Source organism: Oenanthe melanoleuca, chromosome 13 (assembly GCF_029582105.1).
Source record: "Oenanthe melanoleuca isolate GR-GAL-2019-014 chromosome 13, OMel1.0, whole genome shotgun sequence".
NCBI classification, from domain to species: domain Eukaryota; kingdom Metazoa; phylum Chordata; class Aves; order Passeriformes; family Muscicapidae; genus Oenanthe; species Oenanthe melanoleuca.
The window spans coordinates 15389172-15412147 of NC_079347.1; the positions used below are offsets into that span (position 1 = coordinate 15389172).

General features: G+C 39.6%; 1 protein-coding gene across 1 annotated transcript in view; it reads right to left on the reverse strand.

Annotated features, from left to right (window-relative positions):
• TENM2 (teneurin transmembrane protein 2) overlaps positions 1–22976 on the reverse strand; it is a 602965-nt gene that overhangs the window by 44696 nt on the left and 535293 nt on the right. The window contains exon 16 of the mRNA XM_056502736.1: positions 9862–10008. Coding sequence (XP_056358711.1) covers positions 9862–10008 — 147 coding nt within the window. The remainder of the gene's footprint in view (positions 1–9861; positions 10009–22976) is intronic.

A 22976-nucleotide genomic window follows, 5' to 3' on the forward strand; every position in this document is an offset into this window, starting at 1 on the left:
AGTATGGAAGTAGACAAGAGTACCTTAGGTTAAGATCATGACTCATACATTTTCAGGATTTTCAAGAGCACAATGGACCAGCACAGTGATAACTGGAAAAACAACAATCTAAAGGAAAAAAAAAAAAAAACCAAAACCCAATCTAAAACTATAAAAAACTTTCTCATTTTACACTTAGCATTGTATTTCCAACCCACTGTGTGTGCCTGAAATGACTGTGCCCGACCTGATTTAAAAACAAAATTGCCAAGGTATGCTGACAATGTTTCATTCAGGCCTCTAAGGAGATTTAAGTCAGACAAACTACCTTGTTGTGAGAGCTATATGTTGCTTTAAGGTCACTGGCCTATTCACATTAATAGCTCCATTTGTCTTAAAATCCTTTCCAAAGAGGCTGAAGGAACTTTGTTTTGCTACAGTTCATTTTCTCCCCACTTTATATAATCGTTCTGAGGACATCATTAGCTTCAGGGTATAACTCAAGGTAGCGTTCCTATTATGCTCTGAGAATTTCTCAGCTCCTTTCCCAGTCTGTGAGACTACTACAGCTATGAACTGAGCTTTGCCCACTGTTTACTCCACTCAGATCTGTTACTTAGATGACCACCAGGCAAAGAAATCCTATCAACACACTAGAAATAACAGAGGCAAACCACAGGATATAAATTACTCCCTCTGACAAATTTACATTTACCTATTCAAGCTGCATCATATTTTGGCTGTACCTGTTATTAGAGGTGAGCATAAGTTCTGCCTGTAATGCCCTCATCATGCAGCTGATTATGGGATGCTGTAGCCAAACACCTGTGATGACACCATGAACTTGGAATGGGCATATCCATCCCTCAGGCCCCTGTCAGTCATGCAAATCCCATCTTTATGCTCACGAGCCCCCTTGGATATTGTCTGACATTGCAATCTTCAGTAAATTACCCTGCCACTGCCAATCTCACCGTTATCTCACAATCAAGCAGGCAATCAAACTGCTCTGAATTGCCAGTTCAGGACCTGGGAGGCTGGAAACATCTCCATTCAGCAGCAGGGAAAAACCTGCCTGTGATTCCTTCCATGTTAGAAGGTTTAGCTGCAGCTCTGTGAAGTCAGACTCAGATGCTTTCACATACTTATAATATTTAGAAAAGCCAGGCACAGAGAATAACACAATTTGCTTTTTAGAACATTATTACTTATATGGCTATATTCCCCTGTAGTAATTCATTCTCAGATGGCAAGATTCAGGATTAAGGATATTTTTACCTTATGAGAACTAGTTGATCCAGCTTGTTGCAGCAGCAGCAGTGAGGTCTGGGTCTCTTCAGCACACACAGCCAGGCCCTGGGCACTGCTGCTCGGTATCAAAGGCTCAGACACCACTGTGCTGCTCACAGCCACAGCTCCTACTCCTATTGACTTTGCTGCTCTCAAATCTCTGACTCCATGCATGAAAGAGTAGTGGTTACTGTCAGAACATATCTGGTTTTAGCTCACATTTTCCTGATTTGCTATCTGGACTGTTATCACAGAATGGCTGAGATTGGCAAGGACCTCTGGAGGTGATCAGGTCCAGCCCCCTGCTCCAGCAAGGCTACCAGGTGCTGGTTGCCCAGGTTGCCCATACAACTTTTGAAATGCCTTCAAGGATGGAAACCCCACAGCCTTACTGGGCACCCTGCTCCAGTGCTCAGCCACTGGACCAAGAAAGTGTCCCCCAGCACACATTTGTGCCTGGGGCTGCTCCTCCTCAGGAGGACCTTGCATTTCTTGAGGTCTCTCTCAGCCCATTTCCCCAGCCATTTTGTAGTGTTATATATTAAATAAATTGTTAAAGAATCATTTATTTGCATTAAGCTCAGCTGATTAAAAGTAGAGCTAGAAAAGAAGTACCTTCTGTGAAAGAAAATTCTGCTATTAGCATAAATTTTAATTATAATTCAGTACTTTGGGTTTTAATATATATTTCAGAGCTTGTCATCCTCCAAATTTCCTCAGGTATGTTGAATTATTGATATGTTTAATTAAATGACAAACCCTCACCACTCACCTCACCAAAATATTGCTGCTTTTCATGGCACACAGCTGAGTTTCAAGTGGGCAGTGACCTCTCTGATACTCTGCATTCTAAAGGGAGGAGACTGGAGGGAGCTAAGATGGTGCTGAACCTTCTCCAACAATTTGAGATCAACACAAGTCCTAACTTGGCCTTAACTGAGATGAAATAAATAGAAAATTTTGGTCTGATTTAAACTGGCAGCACAGAATTAGCTCTCCATTGCTGTTCATGGTTTTTCTGAATTCCCAAAATGAAGCAAGCGACATAGTACGCCTCTTGAAGAGTTCACTTGGCTAATGGATCCACACATTTCTCAACTTTCTGTGAACTGTTCCACAAGTTTTTTGGCACACTTCACTACACAGCATAGAGAAAACTTCAAAGAAATACTTGAAAATTGATTAACCTACTCATGCATGTCATATTTATGACTGCCTTATTATTGTGTTCCTCTTGACCATCATTAGAAGGACTAAAAAAGCTCTCAGGAGGAATAGTAATACATTTTACCACACTACTATTCTAATGCATTTAGAACCTCTCAGCATCAGTGTTCTAGTGCCACTGAATATATTTCTCACCATGTCTGAGTTACTGGATTGCAGAACTAGAAAGGAGCTACATCTTTCTGCAAAAAGCTGATGCTTGAGCTATTGGGGTTTTTAAATGCCAATGAGTAAATTATCTACAGCTTCCACACTTCTTCAAAACCTGTAGGTTGTGCTTCAGGTTTAATTCACAATGCACACCAGAATAAGTGAACTTTGACCTGACATCCAACTTGCTGAGCCAATGCCTTCTGTACCCTACAAGGGACAATTCTGTTCCCAACCCAAAACTCCTGAGCCCACGCTCAGCAGAGGGCATCCTTACACTTCACTAGCTGCAGGAGCTGGGGACTTTCAGAGCCTAATTCCTGGAAATTTTTCTTTTTCCAATAAACATTTCAGACTGATGATTAAAATGGAGGTGGGGAGGGGGGGAACAGCAGCTACTACAAACCCTGAGGGCAAAAGGGTCTTTGATCACTCTGAGGGCAAATTAGTTAATTTATCATGAACCGATTTTAATTATGTGCAGTATTAATATACCCAAGGTGAAAGAATTAGAGATGCTCTATCAGATTATCAAAAGAGAAGGCCTTCTCTGCCAACACAGAAATATATTAATTGAGCTCTAAAATTGCATGCAAAACTGCTTCCACTGGCAGGCTATGCCACAGCCCAGGATATCTTATTACCAGGAAGTTTATCTAATATTTAACCCAAATTTTCACACTTTTGTAGTTTGATCTAATTACTGTTATCTATATTGTCATGTATCATTCAAAGTAATTCCTCAGAAGTTCCTGGTGCTAAGAAGAAAGGGAATGCTTCTATTTCTGCTCCAGCTCTGTAAACTATCAGGACATTCATTACAACACTGGCTTTTGTATCTAACTGTGAGAACAACAGAGTATTTTTGTAACCCAAACTGCCTTTCAGGACAAGCTGGACTGTGAATCCCAAGTTGTGCTAAAGTAGAATGAACCTGGAGATTGGTTGTGCCTCCAAACACTCAAAAATCTCCCCAGTGAGGTTTTCAAGGACCCTGGAAGATGAGGGTGGTGAAGCAGCAGCCCCACATCCCTGGCCCATGCAGGATCCCTGTGCTGCCCAGGGCTCTGGCTCATTCCTGAGAGCACCAGCTGCAGGAACCCACTGCAGGGGCAGCTCCAGCTTGGGGGTCTCTCAAATCTCTGGATAATTGACACTCCAACTCCCAACCACTCCTTGCTCAGAGCCAGGCTGACCCAAAGGGCTGCAAGGTGAGAACAACCTCGGAAAGAAAAAAAAGTTTGCCCAGCTCCAGTGTCCACAGACACCTACAGGGATCCTGGTGCCTTTTCAAACCATGGAATTTGTAGCTCTGAGCTTCTTGCTTTTGCTTCTCCCCAGTTGTGAGGGTGAGTTACTGCAGTACCACATCCCACAAGGGACAGGGAAGGATGAGCTGGCTGTGTGTGTGTGTACAGGCAATTAGAGGCTGACATGAAGCTGGAACACAGTCACACACAAGCACACTCATTAGCTCTTGTCAAACTTTGAGTGCCTACTTTTGATACAGATTTTATACCCGAGCCCACGTGACACCCCAGCCCCCATCCACTACAGATTTCAGCTCCTGATTGCATTTAATGTTCCACAACTGACTGTTGTACAGGCAGCAGGAAGGTATTTTCTGTGCCAAGAGTATTCTGGGTATTTATATTGAGAACTTCATAAAATCTTTTGTCTGTGCTAAATTAGAGACCCCCGCTGAGGCAATGCTTGTTGAGGCAAGCTAAATTACATGATTTGCTTTTGTGCTGTGAAATACTTGTATTATCTTAAATGTCACAAGCCTGATGCAGTATCAAGTCACAGAATTTGTAATTTTCTAAAAGCAATTTTTTTCTAAATGTTTATTGCACGAAGACATTTCTCTTTTCTTTCTATTCTCCTTCTGTCTAATTTCAGAGATGAGTTTTCTAAGACAACTCAAATAAACAGATTTTCAATCATTCAAGTGCACTGTCCTGACAATGAACTTCACTAGAAATGTTTTTTTCTTGTGAATTGAAGAGATTTCATACTGGAGCAGATAGTTGGCTTTCCCTAATTCATTATCTTTAATGTATTGTGCCAAACAGAATTACCACCAACTGTACTTCCTGGTGGGGCTAAAGATATAGAGTAACAAACTGAAGGGGACAATTTGCCTTCTGAGAGATGCACTTCTCTCTTTGGAAAGCCAGGTGGAAAAGAAATTAAAATGTATTTTAAAAAGAAGGTGCCACTTTGCATAAAAAATAAGAAATTCCTCATTTCTATTTGGCTTAGTATTCTATATTGCTATGGGTTGCTTCCTCTCCTTTTCCTACCAATTTTTGTCCAGATAATTACATTGTGAGGAGGAATGTGATCTGGGAAGTGATAGAAGAAGTAATTGCATTTAAGCTTTTTCAGATTTTATTTTTTTTAACCTGCCTGCTCCTGTCCTCTCCTCCGTGATCAAATATGAAACAAATTTAGCAAAATTTTGCTTATTTCCTGTTTTTCTTTCTCTGAGATTACATATTTTAACTATCTTTCCAATAAAGACTATAAAAATGAGTAAATTTGAACAGATGCAAAAGGTAGAAGAAGAGAGAAAGAAGGAAAAGAAAAGCCTAGAAAGAGAAATCCCATGGTCTCATGTCAAGGCTGCCTCTGCAGAGGACAGGATTCTTAAATCTTTCTCCCAGATTATCCCAAGACACTCAGGACAAAGATTCCCTAAACGTGATGAATATCAACTGCCTCCAAAATTTAGTGAAACTATACTTTAAGAAAGACATCTGAGTTTTGCTGAGTGTACCCCATTGTCTCATGCAGCTGGAGGCACTGCAATGTCTAAGGTGAAATTTAGTTAAATATATGTAATTTAAGGAGACTGTTTTGAGATACTAAAAACATTTTTTTTCTATTTAGGAACAAGCAAATTATTATAAAATAGTTATTGCAAAATGATGGGTATGAATAGCCACAGTAGTGATTTCCTTATGCAATATGCCAAAAGAAATAAGAACATAAAAGATCTCATATCCTCTCCCATTCCTCAAAATACCATCAGTAATGTCTTAATTGCCTAAAATAAAGCCATGGTGAATTAAATGAGTTATACATGTCTATTAGGGGGATTATATATTGTAATCACAATTACAGGTCTTAAAATAAAGCTATTTCTAATCCCTCCAAAAGATGCTTAATGATTAGATTACTGAGGGACTGATTAAGGGAAGATATTAGCTTTAGAAGCAGCCACAGTGAGAAAATTATGTAATCCAAACATGGTTTAGAAAACAGAAGCACTTTCCAATTTAGAGAGATCTTCAAAGTGAGTCAATGCCAGAATCCCCTTACTTTTCAGCTAGGCTACCTCCTTAAAGAAAAATAGGAAAAAAACCCCAAAAAACCAACAAAATACCTAAAACCCCCTAAAAAAGAAATAAGTGGCTTTCAAGTATTTCTCAGCAAAGTAGCCTATGCACCATAGTAACCCTAAACAGGTTCCTAAGGAACCACAGAACCACAGACTGGTTTGGGTTGGAAGGGACCTTAAAGCTCATCCAGTCCCACCCCCTGCCATAGGGGGTCCCACCTTCCACTGTCCCAGGCTGCTCCAAGCCCCTCCAACCTGGCCCTGGGCACTTTCAGGATAAAGACCTAGTTAAGTCCATATCTTGATTTGACATGTGATGGTAAGGACCAGAGCAGGTGAATTTCCCAGTGTTGCCTCATATCATTCACCCGTAACAGCCCTAAGAGCAGAAAGCAGCTTTGGAGACTCTCTCCTCTTGCTGCTCTGGAATCACATTTTATTTATGCCAGTAATCCACACTGACATCTCATTTAAAATGAAGATTTGTAAGTCTAAAAGAGAGGGGGACTCATCTGCCTCTTCTAGGAATAAACCAACTAAAGGACATTAATCTAAAATGGAAAGAAAATATTAAGTATAATATTTCATTTTTCTCTTTTTGAACTATGGTACAGAGTTTGCATTGTGGCAGATAATAAGACAAAGCAGGACAAATGGGAAACCCTCTGGAGTCAGTGGCAATGCTCTCCTTGACATTCATAAAATGAAGACTTGGCCCAAGGCCTTTGAATGTGATTGTGAGATACAATTGCAATAAGAATGGCTGAACAGGGAAAAAGCTCCAAAATATGTTAAATCTGCTGCCATGGAAGACAGGAAATGATAGCTCCCTTTCAGTGACAGGCTGAAGGAATTGTATTTTAACAACATGCAGAGATGGACAGAAAGGAAGGAGGCTCAGCTGTCCAGAGAATACTTCATTTTGGGAAAAAAAAAAAAATAAAAAAAAAAAAAGAAAATAGTATTTATAGCTACCCTACTGCCTTCCAAAAGAACAGCTTGTGTGTTCTGTACTACCCCAGAACTACTTGCTTATGTTAACAGAGCAATGTTGGTAATGGAGCAGCAAATGAGTTCAACACTTTGCTGCAAATAAACTCAGCTGAGTTTCAAATGAAAAGAGTGACTGGGAGGGGAGGCAATTTCTTTTAACTTCCAAAAAGCTTGCATTTTATGTGAAACTTGGGTTTCTGGTAACTAGCTGGATCTTTAATATTGATTCCCATAGTACACTTTTCAGCTTTGTCTAATGAGAAAACTTAATTTTATCTGTTCCTTTATATACAGAGTCACAATTACACAAAGGTGCAGCTTGAAGCACAGAACACACATCCCTTCCAGCCTTTCCATTCCTGCAAACTCCCCTGTAAACACCAAGGTCAGAGGACAGATTCCTGGCCAGGTGTGTAGTGAACCAGACATGTACAGTCCAGCACATCTTAGGCAAAGGCAGGACTGCATTCTGAGATATTAACTGTGAAGTGATTAACATTATAGTAGTTTCAGAGTTTTGTTGTAGTTCTTGTGAATTCGACAAACTGGTGGTCAGGACAATGCCTCTGTCCTCCCTGCACACACGGACAGGAGCCTGTCACATCTCAGAGAAATCTGAACCCCAAAATAGAACTGAGCATTCTGCAGCAGCACAAACCACCAAGGCATGGTGGAGACTGTGAGCACTGCAGTGGCACAGCCTGTGGGGAGCTGTGTGCAGCAAACACAGCGTGGCTCAAAGTGACTCTGGTTTTTCAGGAATGCCTACCAAGCTGGTGGAGAAACAGCACCTGAGCTCCCTTATGCAAACATTCCATGGGAATTCATAAGGATGAGACTATTAAGTGCAGGAATGATCATTGAATTAAAGTGCTGAGCAAAGGGTCAGAAGAGATTAATTTTCACCTTTCTCAAAAAACCCCAAGTGAAAATATAGGGGTCAAAGGGACTTCTCAGGTTGTTTGGATCTTGGATCAAGCTTAAATTTTCAAACTATTTACACTCACCAGTAACCTCTCTGGTCCCTGGAAAAAAATTACTTAAAATGCAAACAGTGGGAACATCTGAAGAGTACTCTCTAAACCTTTCCAGCCTTCAGCTAGTCCAGCTAATTTTCTTTCAGGTGCTTTACTATGGTAAACCAAAATCCATGCATGATAATGGAATATACAATTCTGCATTAATTATTAATACATAATATTATATATCTGTTGTATGGCAATTCTCTCTGTATTCTTTGCCTCTGATGAGCTCCTGTTTGCCTTCCTTGAATAAGTTTTAAGTTCTACAATTTTTCATTAGGATGAGCAGCTGAATAGTGTCACTGGTCATTTTTCTCCTCTGCTTACCTGTCTGTTTCACAAGTGAAAAATAATGTCCTGGATAGATAAATAAACCTCTTATTCCAGTTTTTCTAATAATATTTCACCTTATTCCTTTCTTTGAGAAAATTCTAATAATACATCAGTATTCAAATTTCTCTTTATAATCTTCAAAGCATATAAAAACTGCAAACCTAAGCATTTCACCTTTCAGTTTCTTACACTGAATATTAACACAGGTTTAGAGAGCTTTGTTGTATTCTTAAATGCCAATTAATGTACTCTGACAGTTAGATTCTGCTCTTTACAATTCAGTAACAGCTATAAAACAAGTTCTAGTTCTCTGAAACTGAATTAACTTTAGAACTTCTAAAATACTTTTGTAAGGACTGAGCATGTAAAACCAAGGAACTAACAGAGGATTTACAAATTAAAACTAGTTGATGATATTCAGGTGTGGTTAATATCATATAATCAAAATCAAACACACCTGTTTCTGAGTTTGGGACTTACACTTCCTAAACCCATAAATCTTATGTAAAATTAAAGTACTCAGTCTAATGACAATTTTACCCTTGATACAGCCAAATGTTACTTTGCAGTTTTAGGAAATACATTTATAAAATATTTATTAATCAGCAAACAGCAGATGTTTTCTTTATACCAATTATTGGCCAAAGGAAAGGGAAGGAGTCTCAAGGAAGAAAGCTGTGTTGGATGTTTGGTTTATAACAGCGAGCAGAAGCACATGAAAAAGAATCTAAGTGATGTGAATCTATGTGAATCTTAGTAAAGACATTATATTGAAAGGAGTAAGAAAGTTGCTCTAAATGAAGAAGTAAATGAATCAATCTTGTTTAGAAAGCACATCTCAGACCTGCTTTTGGACCACCATGGAAGGCTCTACAGAACCAGAAAAACATCTTAGAAGGGAAACACATGACACATCCTATATTTAATAGGGACATGCCTGACAAAGGGCAGGGAGAAAAGAGCAGGAGAAAAGAGCAGGGACAAAAGAGCAGGGATGTCAGCCCCTTGCCCTGCATACCCATTGAGCACATGTCACCCAGCCATGCAGAGCCTGGCACAGTGACTGTGCAGTGTGACAGCAAGGGACAGGGACTGTGCAGTGTGACAGCAAGGGACAGGGGCTGTGTGACACCAAGGGACAGCCTAGCAAGGGCTGTGTGATGGCAAGGGACAGCCGGGCAGGGGCAGTATGACAGTAAGGGGCAGGGGCTGTGTGACAGCAAGGGACAGCGGCTGTGCAGTGTGACAGCAAGGGACAGCCGGGCAGGGGCTGTGTGACAGCAAGGGACAGCCGGGCAGCTGCTGTGCACAGGAGAGCACGGCACGGCCAGGACAGGGCCAGCAGGGCTCTGTCGGCTCTCTCAGCTGCTCCGAGGGCACAGGGACTCCGGTGCCCGCGTGTCCCGCACGGCCGCAGCGCCCCGTCCCCTGCCGGGCAGAGATGTGACAGCGGCGGCAGCGCCAGCACAGCCCTGTGCAGGACAGGGCTCCGCAGCCCCGGCGATGGAAGGGGTCGCTCACCTCCCTCGTTGTCCTTGCCGTCGGCACAGGCGGTCTCCATGGCCACGCTGCATCCCGCGCCCCTCCATCCGCTCTGGCAGACGCACTGCCAGCTGTTCTGGCCCAGCGTGCACCTCCCGTTGCCATTGCACAGGTCCGGGCAGCCATCTGCGAGCACAAACGCACAAGGTGAGCCCAGGGCGCTCCCACCCCTCGCTCAGGCCGTGTTACTGTGCAGACAAAAAGGCTCGGCCCCGCCACTGGCAGGAACACTTGGGAGGGGACAGCCTGGAGAAATGGGGATCTAGCTCAAGCCGAAGGGAGGAGCAGCCCTACCTGCTGTAACATCTTTTAAGAACCCTCTAAAGGTCCAGACCTTGAGCTGATAGAAATGACAGTCTGCTGACAGCAGATGATCTCTTATTTCTCCCACTGTATGTATGTAGACATGAGGGAGAACATCTTCAACAAGCTCATCAATGCTCAGAGGACTTTTTGTACTGAGTGTTGCATCATCCTCCAGAACGCGTCTAAACACAAAGTTTAAATAAATATTTTTGAAAACATTTTCCTTCATTGATGGTAATTTTAGAATACCTACTAATTTAACACTAAGTTTACTTATATTTTGTTGACACATCTTACACTTTCTGAAAAACATATTAGAAGAGATATTCCCCCAGAGATGTATGTTTTGAATTGACTATGAATACAACATGTCTTATTGTATAGCAAGAGCCAAATTAGGAACAAAAATATAAATTAGCTAAGCTGCTTACATGTTCTAACAAATGTCCATAGGTAACAAAATACCTCAACTCCTTTTTCCTGGAAGTAAATGAGTCTCAGGAGACACTACTGTATCTTACTGAATATTCATTATGAAAAAAGGTAAGAAAACCAAACTGTAGCCATGGTATATGCAACCAAATCTATCAACAAATCTATCAAATCTATCCACACAAGCATGAGTATTTGTCTGTGGGATGAGAGAAGATTTGAGGCCTGCAGCCAACCTCTCACAGCACCTCTTTGTGAGGATGAGCAGGAGGAGAGGGCTGTGTTGCCTGACAACAGGCACGTGCTTTTATAAACCTGTTCAGAAAGCCACAGCTCTGAGTTTGTCTCTTCCTGCTCCTCCCAGCTGCCTTGGCTGCAGCCAGGTGAAGTCAGAGAGCAGTTTCCCTGACCCCAGACTCATTCTCACAATGCTGCAGGACTTTCCCATCCAACAAAGTAGTATCCCTGGAACTCACACAGCTGGTATCACAACAGGTCAAAGACTATTAGGTTCATGTTGCACAGAAAGCTGTTGGCAGATAGAAACGAGTCTTACAAGTTTTATTTCAATGTTACTGTTGTGTTAAAAAACCAAAATGCCCCTTTCAGCTAAATTTAGAATTATTTTGCCACTACATATCTTAACTTAAAAAAAGCCAGTTCCTTTTGCAGCATAGGTAATAGATTTTCAAGACATTTCATTTGTCAGGTTATTTGAATGACCAAAATGATAATGTTAGAGGGAAGGCATCATGGTGTAGAACAAATTATTTGTTTTAAATGAAAAACAAACAGTAATTGTGAGATACCCACGCAGTTGGTTTTCTACCGAGGCACCGAGGAGAACGAAATCACTGAAGCGTTTGCCTTGCAGCGTATGAGCAAGATGAAAACATGAACAGTAGGGAGCTCACAAAACCCCTGAAAAGTTTTAAGTGCAGCTGGGGATTAATGGACATGACTTTGCGTTTAGAGAAGAGAGGGAAGGCAGCATCACTGCCACAGACATGGTGTTGCTAGGAAACACGATGCTACCTCCTCAGAGCTTATTTAACTGCAGCCTGCCAAAGACAGGAGTTTGAATAGCACAAATATCAGAAGGAAGGAATGAACAGCAGTACACTACAATAAGATCCAAGTGCCTGGACAATAATGACTTCCTTAAAAGATCTATTAAGTTAATGATGAATTAGCTTTGAAAAAGCTTAAAGTAATGGACAACTAATTAGGAATTTTGCATGGTTATGTTTCTGTATATGCCTATGTGCATATATGGATTTCTGGCTTTGCCTTTCTGAAAGCAAGTATCTATATATTATTCTAGTCTGTTAGACCAACCAGAAAACAGAGCTCCATTACAATGTAGTAGTAACAGCTTTCTTCTAAAAAAGGAATGATATAATTTAATTTATATTTATATTTATATTTATATTTATATTTATATTTATATTTATATTTATATTTATATTTATATTTATATTTATATTTATATTTATATTTATTTATATTTTTATAATATTGATATTATATTTAGGAATTGCACTGACTATCTCTATTAAAATCTTCCTACTGATGCATGTGAGCAGCGATTATTACTGATGAACACCTTCTGTACGCACAGGATTTGAACATATCTCATGGGCTTGGTGGCCATCAAGGGGTTTGGAGAGTGGACAGGGTGACAAAGTGCCTGCCTGAGGAGCTGTCAGAAGCTCAGGCAAGGCTCAGAGGCACAGCTGGACAGATGGCCTTTGCTGGGCAGGCTTACTGCAGGAAGCACACCCAGCCCTCGGTGCTTTGGCAGAGCCTGCCTTCATTCTGCAGCCACACTCAGCAGTGGGCTGCCTCCTGGCTGGCTGGGGAATTCTCCCAGAGCCAGGCAGCCACAGCCACACAGGGAAGAGCTATCAGCATCTCATCTCAAGAAGCAATCCAGCGTGGGATGGAGCTCTGCACAGAAAAGGGCCCTTCGTGCTAAGCAGACAGGTTGCTATTCCTGGTGTGTAGAGAAATTCTCCTCATCTTTTCCATTACAGTATGCTTAATGGAAAATGTCAAGAAGCAAGGTTAAAAAAGAATAAAGTGCTTTCTTAAAGTGCTAGATTGACAACCTATTTATTCACAGAACAGGCAGAGTACAGGCAACAGCAGTTCGAGTGTCTCACTTTTCTAGCTGCTGCTGAAGGTGAAACACTAATGCAGCTCCCCCTCTCTATCTCCAGCTTGCCTGTGGAATTGGAAGTTGGGAGCTTTACTACAGGTACATATGAATTCACAATTCAAACAGCAAGAAAGATTTTAGAATATTTTCTAGCGTTGCCTCAGGAATCTGTGATGAGCATATGAAAGATATCAGAATCACTATGAAAGCAAAAATCATAATATGGACTGTACTTGGTTCAAAAATGGAGAGTGCTGGATATATTTCCAAGAGAACACTCCCAGGTTTCATCTACAGTGAAATTATTCTGAGATTAAACTGTAAGGTGATTAGTCCATTTTTGAACATGGCAAATTAATTTCCAGTATCCAGGCAGTACATCAAGAATTCTAATCCAATTTTGGATAAATTCTGTGCAAAATACCTTTTCACTCTGGGATTCCCAAACTTCAGGTATACAAATACACATGTCCAGCTTCCCACACATGTTTAGATTTTCCATTGCATAAACTACTTTAAACTCCAAAACAAACATTTTAGGTAAACTAAAACATAAAATCTGCCCAACCAATTTGTGGTTTCAGTCAGAATAATCAGAACTCCCACTTAATGTGGGGCAAATCTTTCTGAAAAAAAAGGAAGGGAAAGACCAGCCAGAGAAAGAGAAGTTAGAGAAACCTTGCTCTTTTTTAAAGTTTCCAAACTCTGATGGAAGAGTTAGCCTCTCAGTATAATTAAAAGAAAAAAAAAAGAGAATAGGAGAGTTGAAGGAAAAAAGACTCTAAGTGGTATCTCAGAGCCACTTAGAGAAAAGCATTATGCTTTTAGCCTCTGTTCAGTTTGTACATGGAAAAGCAGAAGTAAATCAAGAGCTTGTGTCTTTCAAGTCCTTCTGATCTTATGCCATCAGCCATTTATTCTCCAAACAGCATTTCCAGCAGAGTGGGTTCCCAGCAGCTCTCCCCTTCAGTGCACATGTGCACAGCCACAGTCTGCAATATGAGATCTCATGTTTATCCTTCCACATGACCTCATTTCACACATCCTGATACAAAGCCTGCTGGCAGTCACTGGAGCCTTTCCAGTGACTTCAGCTGAGGCTGGACCTGGTGGTCCTGTGGGTGCAGAAGCCCTGCAGTGAGGAGTGTGCTCTACAGCACAGTGCTTCCTCACTCACAGGATGCACACAAGTTTCAAGGGGAACATTTAAATTACATTTCAATCCTCCTCTTCTCATTATAGCTGTTAACTACAGAACTGCAGCAAATAAAAGTAGCCTGGGATATGATGGTACCTAAAGAATTTAGAGTAATGACATAAAAGCAGTAATGACAATAGCCTGTTTAATTTGGATTTTAGAGGGTAATCACTGTTTTCATATTTTCTCTTCATTCCTTCAGTGAGCTGCTGGTATGCCTACAGCTATCTAGCAAATAATAAATGAGGTACATAGAATGAGGCACCTAGCAACACTGAAAATAAAATTATGCTTTTTATTTGCTATTGTTATTTTTTAATCCTTCAATTCCAAAGCCTGCAGGGCTTAGTTAAAGCCAAAGAAAGGGCACACAAATAAAAATGACACATTGTTATGGTAGGCACACTCACAAGTCATTTTCTACAGAGTAATACTTCAACTGAAATAAACTCAAACCCCAAACATGGAACTAAACACATGTCAATGAAATACAGTGTTGGTTGAGTGAGAGGTGAGGCCCCTGTGAGTGAGTTTGGACAGTTCCAGAATGGCTGGAGCCATGCAGAGGCACCAGCCCAGGGCTCTGAAGCAGGGCAGTGACACTGATTGACAAATTGCTGAGAATGAAGGCAGGCTCTCAGAGCAGCACAAAGCTCACTGCTCACCAGCACAGCACAGCTGCTGCTTTCCAGAGAAGGCTCAGAGAGCAGGAGCTTCTTCCTGGCACTCAAGTGATTGTCAGCAGCATGCTCTGACTGGCTGCCTGCTCCTTATTTTCCTTAATTTTTTTTTTTTGATAAAACGTTTTGTTTAAAACTACTCAACATCCTAAATATTTCTTTAAGCTACACATCAAACAAAGAAGCAAAGAATAAATATCTACTTGCAGATGTGCTGTGCAGATGAATACATGCCTGAATTAGAACTACAGATCTACTACAGACTACATACTAATTGTATTCAATAATTACAATTGTATTTATTGAACAGGCTGAAGAAAAAAAAAAAAAAAAGAAAGACCAAAGAGTATGTTTAAAGAGCCTTGAAGCCCTTCACTCCAATACCTCCTGTGCAGACAAACAATTAGGAATTTTAAGTAAGATTTCTTAAATTGCCTGGATATGTATATCATAACAGAATTTCCCCCTAAATTCTATCTATCTCTGCAATTCTAGTCTTTTACACATAAGGGCAGGAACTCAGGGAACATCCAGTTCTCCAAACAAAGCAGAGAAATAGGAGAAAATATGTGTGACTGTTTAGAAGAGAAGTAAAGATCACACAAAAGGGAACTGCTGGTATGAAAATGTAAGTCTCAAGTAAAGCCACTTGCATCTTTCTGAATAAAAAGAACAAAAAACCCAAAGATACAGACACACACACACAGAGGGAAGCTCATATTGCAATACAGGTCAAAAAAAATTGAGGTTGAAGAAAACCCCAGGGGTGCAAGAGCCTCATGACTTGTTAACAAGGAATTGCTCCCAGAACATTCCATGTTATCCAACTGCATTGAGGTGACACAAGCAGAGGAGCTCCTGTGTCTTGGGGAAGACATTCTCGAGGTCTCCCTCTTGTGCACAACCAACAGAGTTCTCTGTCACCAGCTTTTGGTGTGACCCTCTCCAAGCTGCCAAGAGCTGGGCAGGGAAAAGGGGGCAGTTTGTGCTACACTGTCCTGAGACTTGAGGAAGTCAAAGAGATGGATAATGAAATGTCCCTGTCTGCTCACAACACTGAGTATACACACAGAGCTCCAGCTGAGCCCAGAATCTGGGCTCCTTACACACAGAGAGGACAGTTTCCAGAAGGAAGGGGCTCTGCCTTACGGGAAGGTCAGTCATCAGACTGAGAAGCCTCTGCAATGCTGAAGTCCAAGTGCTCTGTGGCAGCCAAGCAGGGTTCTCTCTGCACCCCAAAACTGTTAATGTCAATTGTTAATGTTAATTGTTAAAGCACAAAGACACTGCCTCCTGCACAGAACCCAACACCACACCCCATGGATTGAGTTCCAACTGAGCATCAGCATCAGCAAAGAAGTTATGTAAAATATAAGTTAGGAAACTGCTGCAGCCCAAAAGCTGCAGCAGAGCTGCAGTTCCTTCCAGAGGCCAAGCAGGTTTTTTGCTGAAATTTTGAGCAGGAGCTGAAATTTGACCCTACCAGCATATTTGAGCTACACAGTGTATTCTTTTCAAACAAGACTCATATCCAACTCCAATTCATATACCCAATAAAAAGATATATAAAAGATGCAGTAAAATTTGTGTTTAAGATAGCTGGGTGTTTCAAATTAATCTTACTGTAACAAAATCCATTTAGAATATAAGTCCAGGTGAAATTACATTCATAAAACTACTACCACAGCCATAATCTTTTATTGTATTAATGCTTCTGATACCACATACAAGCACTGGCATCATCCTTTGTAATATGTAATATCCTTTCTGGGAAAGAAGCCTTCTCAAGCTGAATTTATCTCTAAAATAATGTCTATTTAAATAGTTTTGTGGCAGCAAAATGATAAAGTGACCTATCAGACAGGATGTGTAAATTCAGTCAATTGAAGGGCAACAAGCAAAACACTGACTTCATGTTTGAAAGAATATCTAACCTAATCACAATGTAATTTAGACTTAATACAATTTAGGATTCTTGTAGGAAGACATTCTCAGTTCAGTCATTAGTTTCAAAATACTTTTTTCACTTCACAGATCCTCTCCATACTGTAAAGAGGAGGAATGAATTCCTTTCCCCCTTAGATGAGAACCTCCATATAAGATGAAAATAAAAATCATGTGTTGCACACTTTTTCTTCAAATGCTAATTGCATTTCTTTGACCATAACTCCTTTAAAATACAAAAACCGTTACCAAATGGAGGAGTTTAAGTCAATCAAAATGCCCAGTTAGCCAAGTTAGCATTTAGAGTGACCAAAGAGAACTGCTCCCCTTCTGTCAGTGCTGCTTACTCGTTGTTTTCATCAGTGTTTCAAATTCAGTTTGAATTCAGTAATGTGAGGAATGGGGTTTGTGCACACACACACATGAATACATGAGTAGGGAGCTGCAGTGAGAACAAGCAGATGTTCCAAACTGCTTGAGCAGCTCAGTACACTGCAGAGGATGCACAGCAAGGGCACTGAGAGGTCACAGCCTGTAGGGGGTTGTGGGGAGTCTGCCCTAAAATCTGTGGGCCTGAGCCTGGTGTCTGACCCCAAAACCACCCTACTTTGAAGGAAAGGTTGGAGCAGCTGCCTGCTGACATCCCTTCTAAACTGAATTATCAATGATCCCTTTGGTTTTAGAGCTTTATATTTCATAATTCTCAGGGCAGGGAATCCCAGTTTTCTCAGGCACTATTAAAATATAATTGCTTGCTATTCATTAGATATTAATGTCTGCATAGAATTTATAATTTAGCAATTAACTTTCAGGTATGCAAATGCTGATCTCATGTAAGTGTGCAGGTTATCTCTAACAGAAGAATAAATATGAGCTTAAACAGAAGTAGGCAGTTTCCTCTATTGCTGTCTGGCAGATAAGTATGTTCTGTCCCTTAAATTTGGTACAGAACTTTGGAATCCCTTCAGCATGAAAGGCACTATTTAGACATGTGCATTACATTTTGCAGCTGATCTTCTTAAAGCATTAATCACATCAATTCCATTAAATGGCTGCACACTGCATGGGTTTGGACTGCAGAGTTCCAGCATTCCAATTGTCCAAAGAAAAAAAACAAAGAAAGTGACAGAGAAAAAACCAGAAGTTTTTATGAAGTATTGTGGATCATTGGAATGAAAAATAGTAGCAATGCACTAAATGCTTCTCATATGCCTTCTGGCTTGCAGCATTCCTAAATCTTCATGACATTAAAATATGATTAGAAGTGACCAAAAAGAATATGCATTTGAATATTAAAATAAATATATCTCACATGTTTGTTAAGGCTAGAATTTATGGAGTTTGAATATACACAAATATAAAATATGAAATAATGCTCATGACCTAGGAGCAGTAATCCACCACATGGGCAACTATGCAAGACAAATTAAAACAGATAATGTACTCTGAGTTATGTGAGTATTTGTGTATGCTAAGTTGTTTGGCAGATATAGGATAGAGGATGGATATTTCAGTATATAAAATATACTTTGTAGACATCCCTTTAATTCTGAAGTGCAAGGCACCATTCTGCATCCCTGGTCAACATACATAAGCCTCACAAATATCATACCATTTTCCAATTTATCAACCTACCAACTGCACAAATAACTTATAAAAGCTACAGAAATAAAAATGTAGTGTTTACAAATGAAATGGTTTAAATGTGATTTAAAAAAGACTGGATGTGGTACTTGGTGCCATAGTCTAGTTCAGAGGTTAGGGGATGGGTTGGACTCAAAGATCTTGAAGGTCTCTTCCAACCTAGTGATTCTGTGATTCTGTAAAATCCTGCATGCAAAAAACAGTTGTCTTTTTCTTCCTATTTTTAATCTATCTACATGGTGAAGGAAGAAACCTAATAATCCTTCACATATAGCCAGTTGCTTTGATATTTAAATACTAAATAAATCTCTGAAAGTGATTTTGATCTGCAAGGGAGATCATCTTCTCCATCTTACCCCCAAGAAAGCCAAGAGAATTTAATCTGCACTTGGAAGAAATGTGGAAGAGAAACAAGCTCTTTAAGCTCTACTTGCTTTACATTAAACATATTTACTACCAGGCAACTGATGGCTCTGCTCCTCCCCTCGCCTCACTAGAAGTGTCCTTAATTCTCTGGAACGAATACTTAAGTCTTTCTGCTGCTGGGCAGAGCATTTATTTTCCATTTCTTTGTAGAAGCCATCAGAAGCACCAATGAGACTTTTAACTTGATTGCCTTGCATCTATATTTGACAGTTTTTAAGCTGTGCTGGGGCAGGCAGGTTGTCACTTCTTACACTGGGACTGTTTTCCAGGAGCACTTAGGAAAAGAAAGACAAGGTGAGGGAGTGGGAGATGCAGCCAAGAAATCTGGAGACCCCTCCATCTCAGCTCTAATAGGATTGTGTGACCAGGACAATCAGTATGTTGAATTAATAAACTTCATTCCCTGATTCATGTCAAGCAAAAAAGTGCAGAGCTATGTATGTCAGGATATTTGCTTTAGTTTAAAAAAACCCAACGAAATAAGGAAAAGCAGAAACAGAAGATCAGTTAAAAGGAATTTCCAATTAAAAAAAATAAAGAAAATCTATGGTGTATGCAAAGGACATCTAAAAGACAATTTGGTACAGCTTTGTGTAACTAACTCTCTCTTTGCAATGCTGAAAATACAACGTGAGTAGCTCATGCTATCTCTAAACATAACAAACAGATGTCAAAGAAATTTTTCTTTTCTATCCAGGTTATTAGTTTTCTTAGAAGAGTTCCAGGGAAAAGATATCAGAAAATGAGACTGCCCTGAGGGCCAGCATTATTGATCATCAGCATTCAAATAAAACCATAATTGAGGTTACCCCACTCTGCCAGTTTCCCATAATTTCAATAGGTTATGGTGTCATTGTCCATTGCTCATAGCTCCACTGCCACCAGGTTATAAACATATTCCTTAGGCTTTCCTTTAGCTATTGAGCATCTGCTGAGAGCAGTGTGCAGCCCTTTCCCACTGCTCAGCACCAGGACAATGCTGGTGCTCACTGGAGCTGCAGAGGATTTCCAGCAGGCTCCCCTCATGTGCCACCAGCAGCTGACAAGGGAACACCTTCAAACACCAGAATGTTCCCTGGGGTTTGGTGCAGTTTGTAACATCTCACAGATCACAATCAAGCAAAGTGAAGTGGGGACAGCTCTGGCTTTCAGGGTAAACACGTACGTGGCAATATGCTTAATCAGGCACAGTGCATATCCAATTTACTCTAATAACTGCTGTAAGCACTCAGGAAGTTTCTGCAAAAATCCTTTTTAACGGTGTCACTCACTGGAAAAGCTCTCCTGCAGTTTAGTGACACAGCTCTGCTCCACAAGGTACAAATATGTCAATACAAGACTTTTATGTGGGCTCTCCAGCATGCTCACCTGCTTCTCACTCTGAAGGAAACCACTTACTAATTGTAATTATTTCTAGGCTGGGCTGAAGTTACTTAATTCAAGTAAGGGATCAGTAGCAGCAGCCCTGTGGAAGTTCATCTTTAATAAACCTATAATCTTTAGTCACAGGGCAAAAATTCAGAAGCAATGCTTATGAGAACCAACATTTTCCTTTTCACTGTCACTTTTGAGTGACATCCCTCCTCACATTTCATTATGTTTTTATCTCAAGCATTAAAATACAGAAAATAAATAGCTAAGATCTGGGGACATATTCTGCAAAGAACCTTATTAAATCTCCCATTTATTATCAATAGGAATGCTCACTTCAGAAATCAGAAACATTATATAGAACTTGATAGAAATTTTTAAAACTGCAGTATTTAAACTCATAAATTCTGACAAAAATCCTTAATAAGTAGGGGAAATTGTAACTATAAAAGTAAATAGATGCAGTCTTCAATGGAAGGCACACATGTTAAATCCCCAGTTCTGCTGAACAAATATTTCCCTTTACAAAGCATCTCATACTTTAAAATTTCCATGCACTGAATGCTTTTAAATTAGTTGATGAGGATCTTAGGAATTTCATGGTAACTAGAAACAAAAATACTGGTCAAAGATGACAGATTTTACTGAGCATATTCTTTGTGTATGGAAGATTGAAAGATTAAAAGGAATGAGGATATATTTAGATTGTAATAAACACTGTCTTAATTACATTTTAAAAAAACCCCTTTCATGTGGAATAGAAATATTAACAATTTTAGAGACATTTCAGTGTATCCAAAAAGTCTGCTGAGTGATATTTCATTGCTAATTAACCCTTTTGATTAAGTATATGAACTACTGTTTGTAATTAAGGGTGGGTCAGAGCAATTTTAATTCACTTTTTTAGTCAGCAAACAAGCAATCAAAATTGTTATGGAATGTACAACAAAAGATTCCAATGAAAAATCAGCCAAAAAAAAAATCACAAACAGGGTGACCTTGACTTTGATATCCTGTTCTCTAAATATGACAGCCTTTTTCCATTCTAAATCAATATTTCTGACTTATTTTGGAGAAAAAAAAAGTTTCAAACATTCACAGGACACAATGAAGATATATATGGATTGGTTTCATGATAAAGAATCAATTAATAATGATCCAAGGGAGACAGTAACAAAAAAGCAGTTTTACCCCTATTCCAAAGCCAATAAAAAGATGAATTGTATCTAAAAATCTGTGTCACTCTACTTCCCCCACCCTTATTCAGCTATTAGCAATGCCACATGGGAGCAATGTTAACCTTCATTTCAAAATTCTAACAAACACCAATGCAGTGATTTTCTGACTTAAATCTAAAAGATCTTTTCAGTTATTTTTGAAACAACAGAAGTCACATTGCTACTCCTTTTCCTGTATTGTTATAGAAGTACTCTTAAAAAATAAAATTATTGATTAATCTGAATCTGCAAACATTTTAACAAATTCATTCACTTTTCAACAACAAATAATGATTCATGGCTTCCTGCTTACAGTAATACCTTTATGGTCCAAATGCTAGGGATTCTACAATTTAATAATAAAATACAGAAGGGGAAGAGAAAGACCCTTTTTTATAGAACTACTTAATTCTGAGCACACTATCTTCCATTGCAGGACAAAATGCTATAATGTTAATTGCCCTTAGTTTGAGAGGTAAGTGATCTGTAACCCAGCAGACACACATCCTGCCTTGCTTTATGAAATGGGAAGCAGTCAGATGAGTTTATATTTAAACTGTGCTGAAAGGTGGATGGCAACATGCTACATTAGGGACTGAGTTCTACTCTGAATTCCCAGTGGTTAAAACAAAAAGCCAGTTCTTTCATCTGTACTAATGTGTCTCTGTTTTTAGGAGAATCAACATCTTCAGGGACATTTAAGGGTTTGTGTTTGTACAGGCTGAATTTACAAAAATAGCTTCAGCGCTATTCTTGAGGAGCTCCTTCCACAAGAAACTCAGCAATGCCCTTTGATTCCTAACAATTGGAAAATCACAGTATTTGAAACAGCACCACTTTCAAAAGCAATAAACCACCATGATCCAGGAAAAAAATGCTATCCCTAAACAGACTGGGGTTTTTCTTTTTGCTAATTTGTGCTTTTGGATAATTGTCCTCTTCACATTGCTTCTAACCTAAAATCACAACCTAGTAATATTTTCCAATACAAATGGATTTAGTTTTTAATTAAAAAGAATGGCTTGAATCACAATTTCACCATTATATTTACTTCTCAGACACCAAAGTTATTATCCCTACTAATTCTCTTCAGAACAGGGGCTGCACCTTGATGCATTGTGGTTCTTTAGCTCAATTGTCCAATATTAAGAAAAACTATTTGAAGGAAAACTAAAACATATGTGGTCTAGATGAATTATTAATCTTACCTATTTTTCAAATTTTGAAATAACTTTAGTCTTCCAATATCTACCTAAAAAAATACTCATCTGAAATTTTATAATTAAACAGAGAAGAAATTCATCTTTATATGGGTTCATGTAAAAATATACTGAAATGTTAGAAGTGTTTATACTTTTCAAATATGTGAACAATTAACTATTAGGTCATGTAGTTCAATCTACCCTAATCAAGCCAGAACATTTAAAAAGTAATATCTAAACCTTTTCTTGCAGCTATTTTGATGGTATCTTCTTTTACAGCATTTTTAAAGCAGGCCACAGTTTATTGATGCTGAGTTTGATCTGCTTTGCACTGGATTGTTAAAATCTGCATATAGAAACTAATACAGAAGGATTAGGGAAAAAAGCAATAAACTTAGATGGTTGTTTGTCAAAATTATGGGTCCCTAATTCCAGAATGCAGGACACCCATGGCCTTTGAAGAGGCACTGTGGAACAGAGAAGTGCAAGTGAGGTGGGCAGGACTTGGGAGCT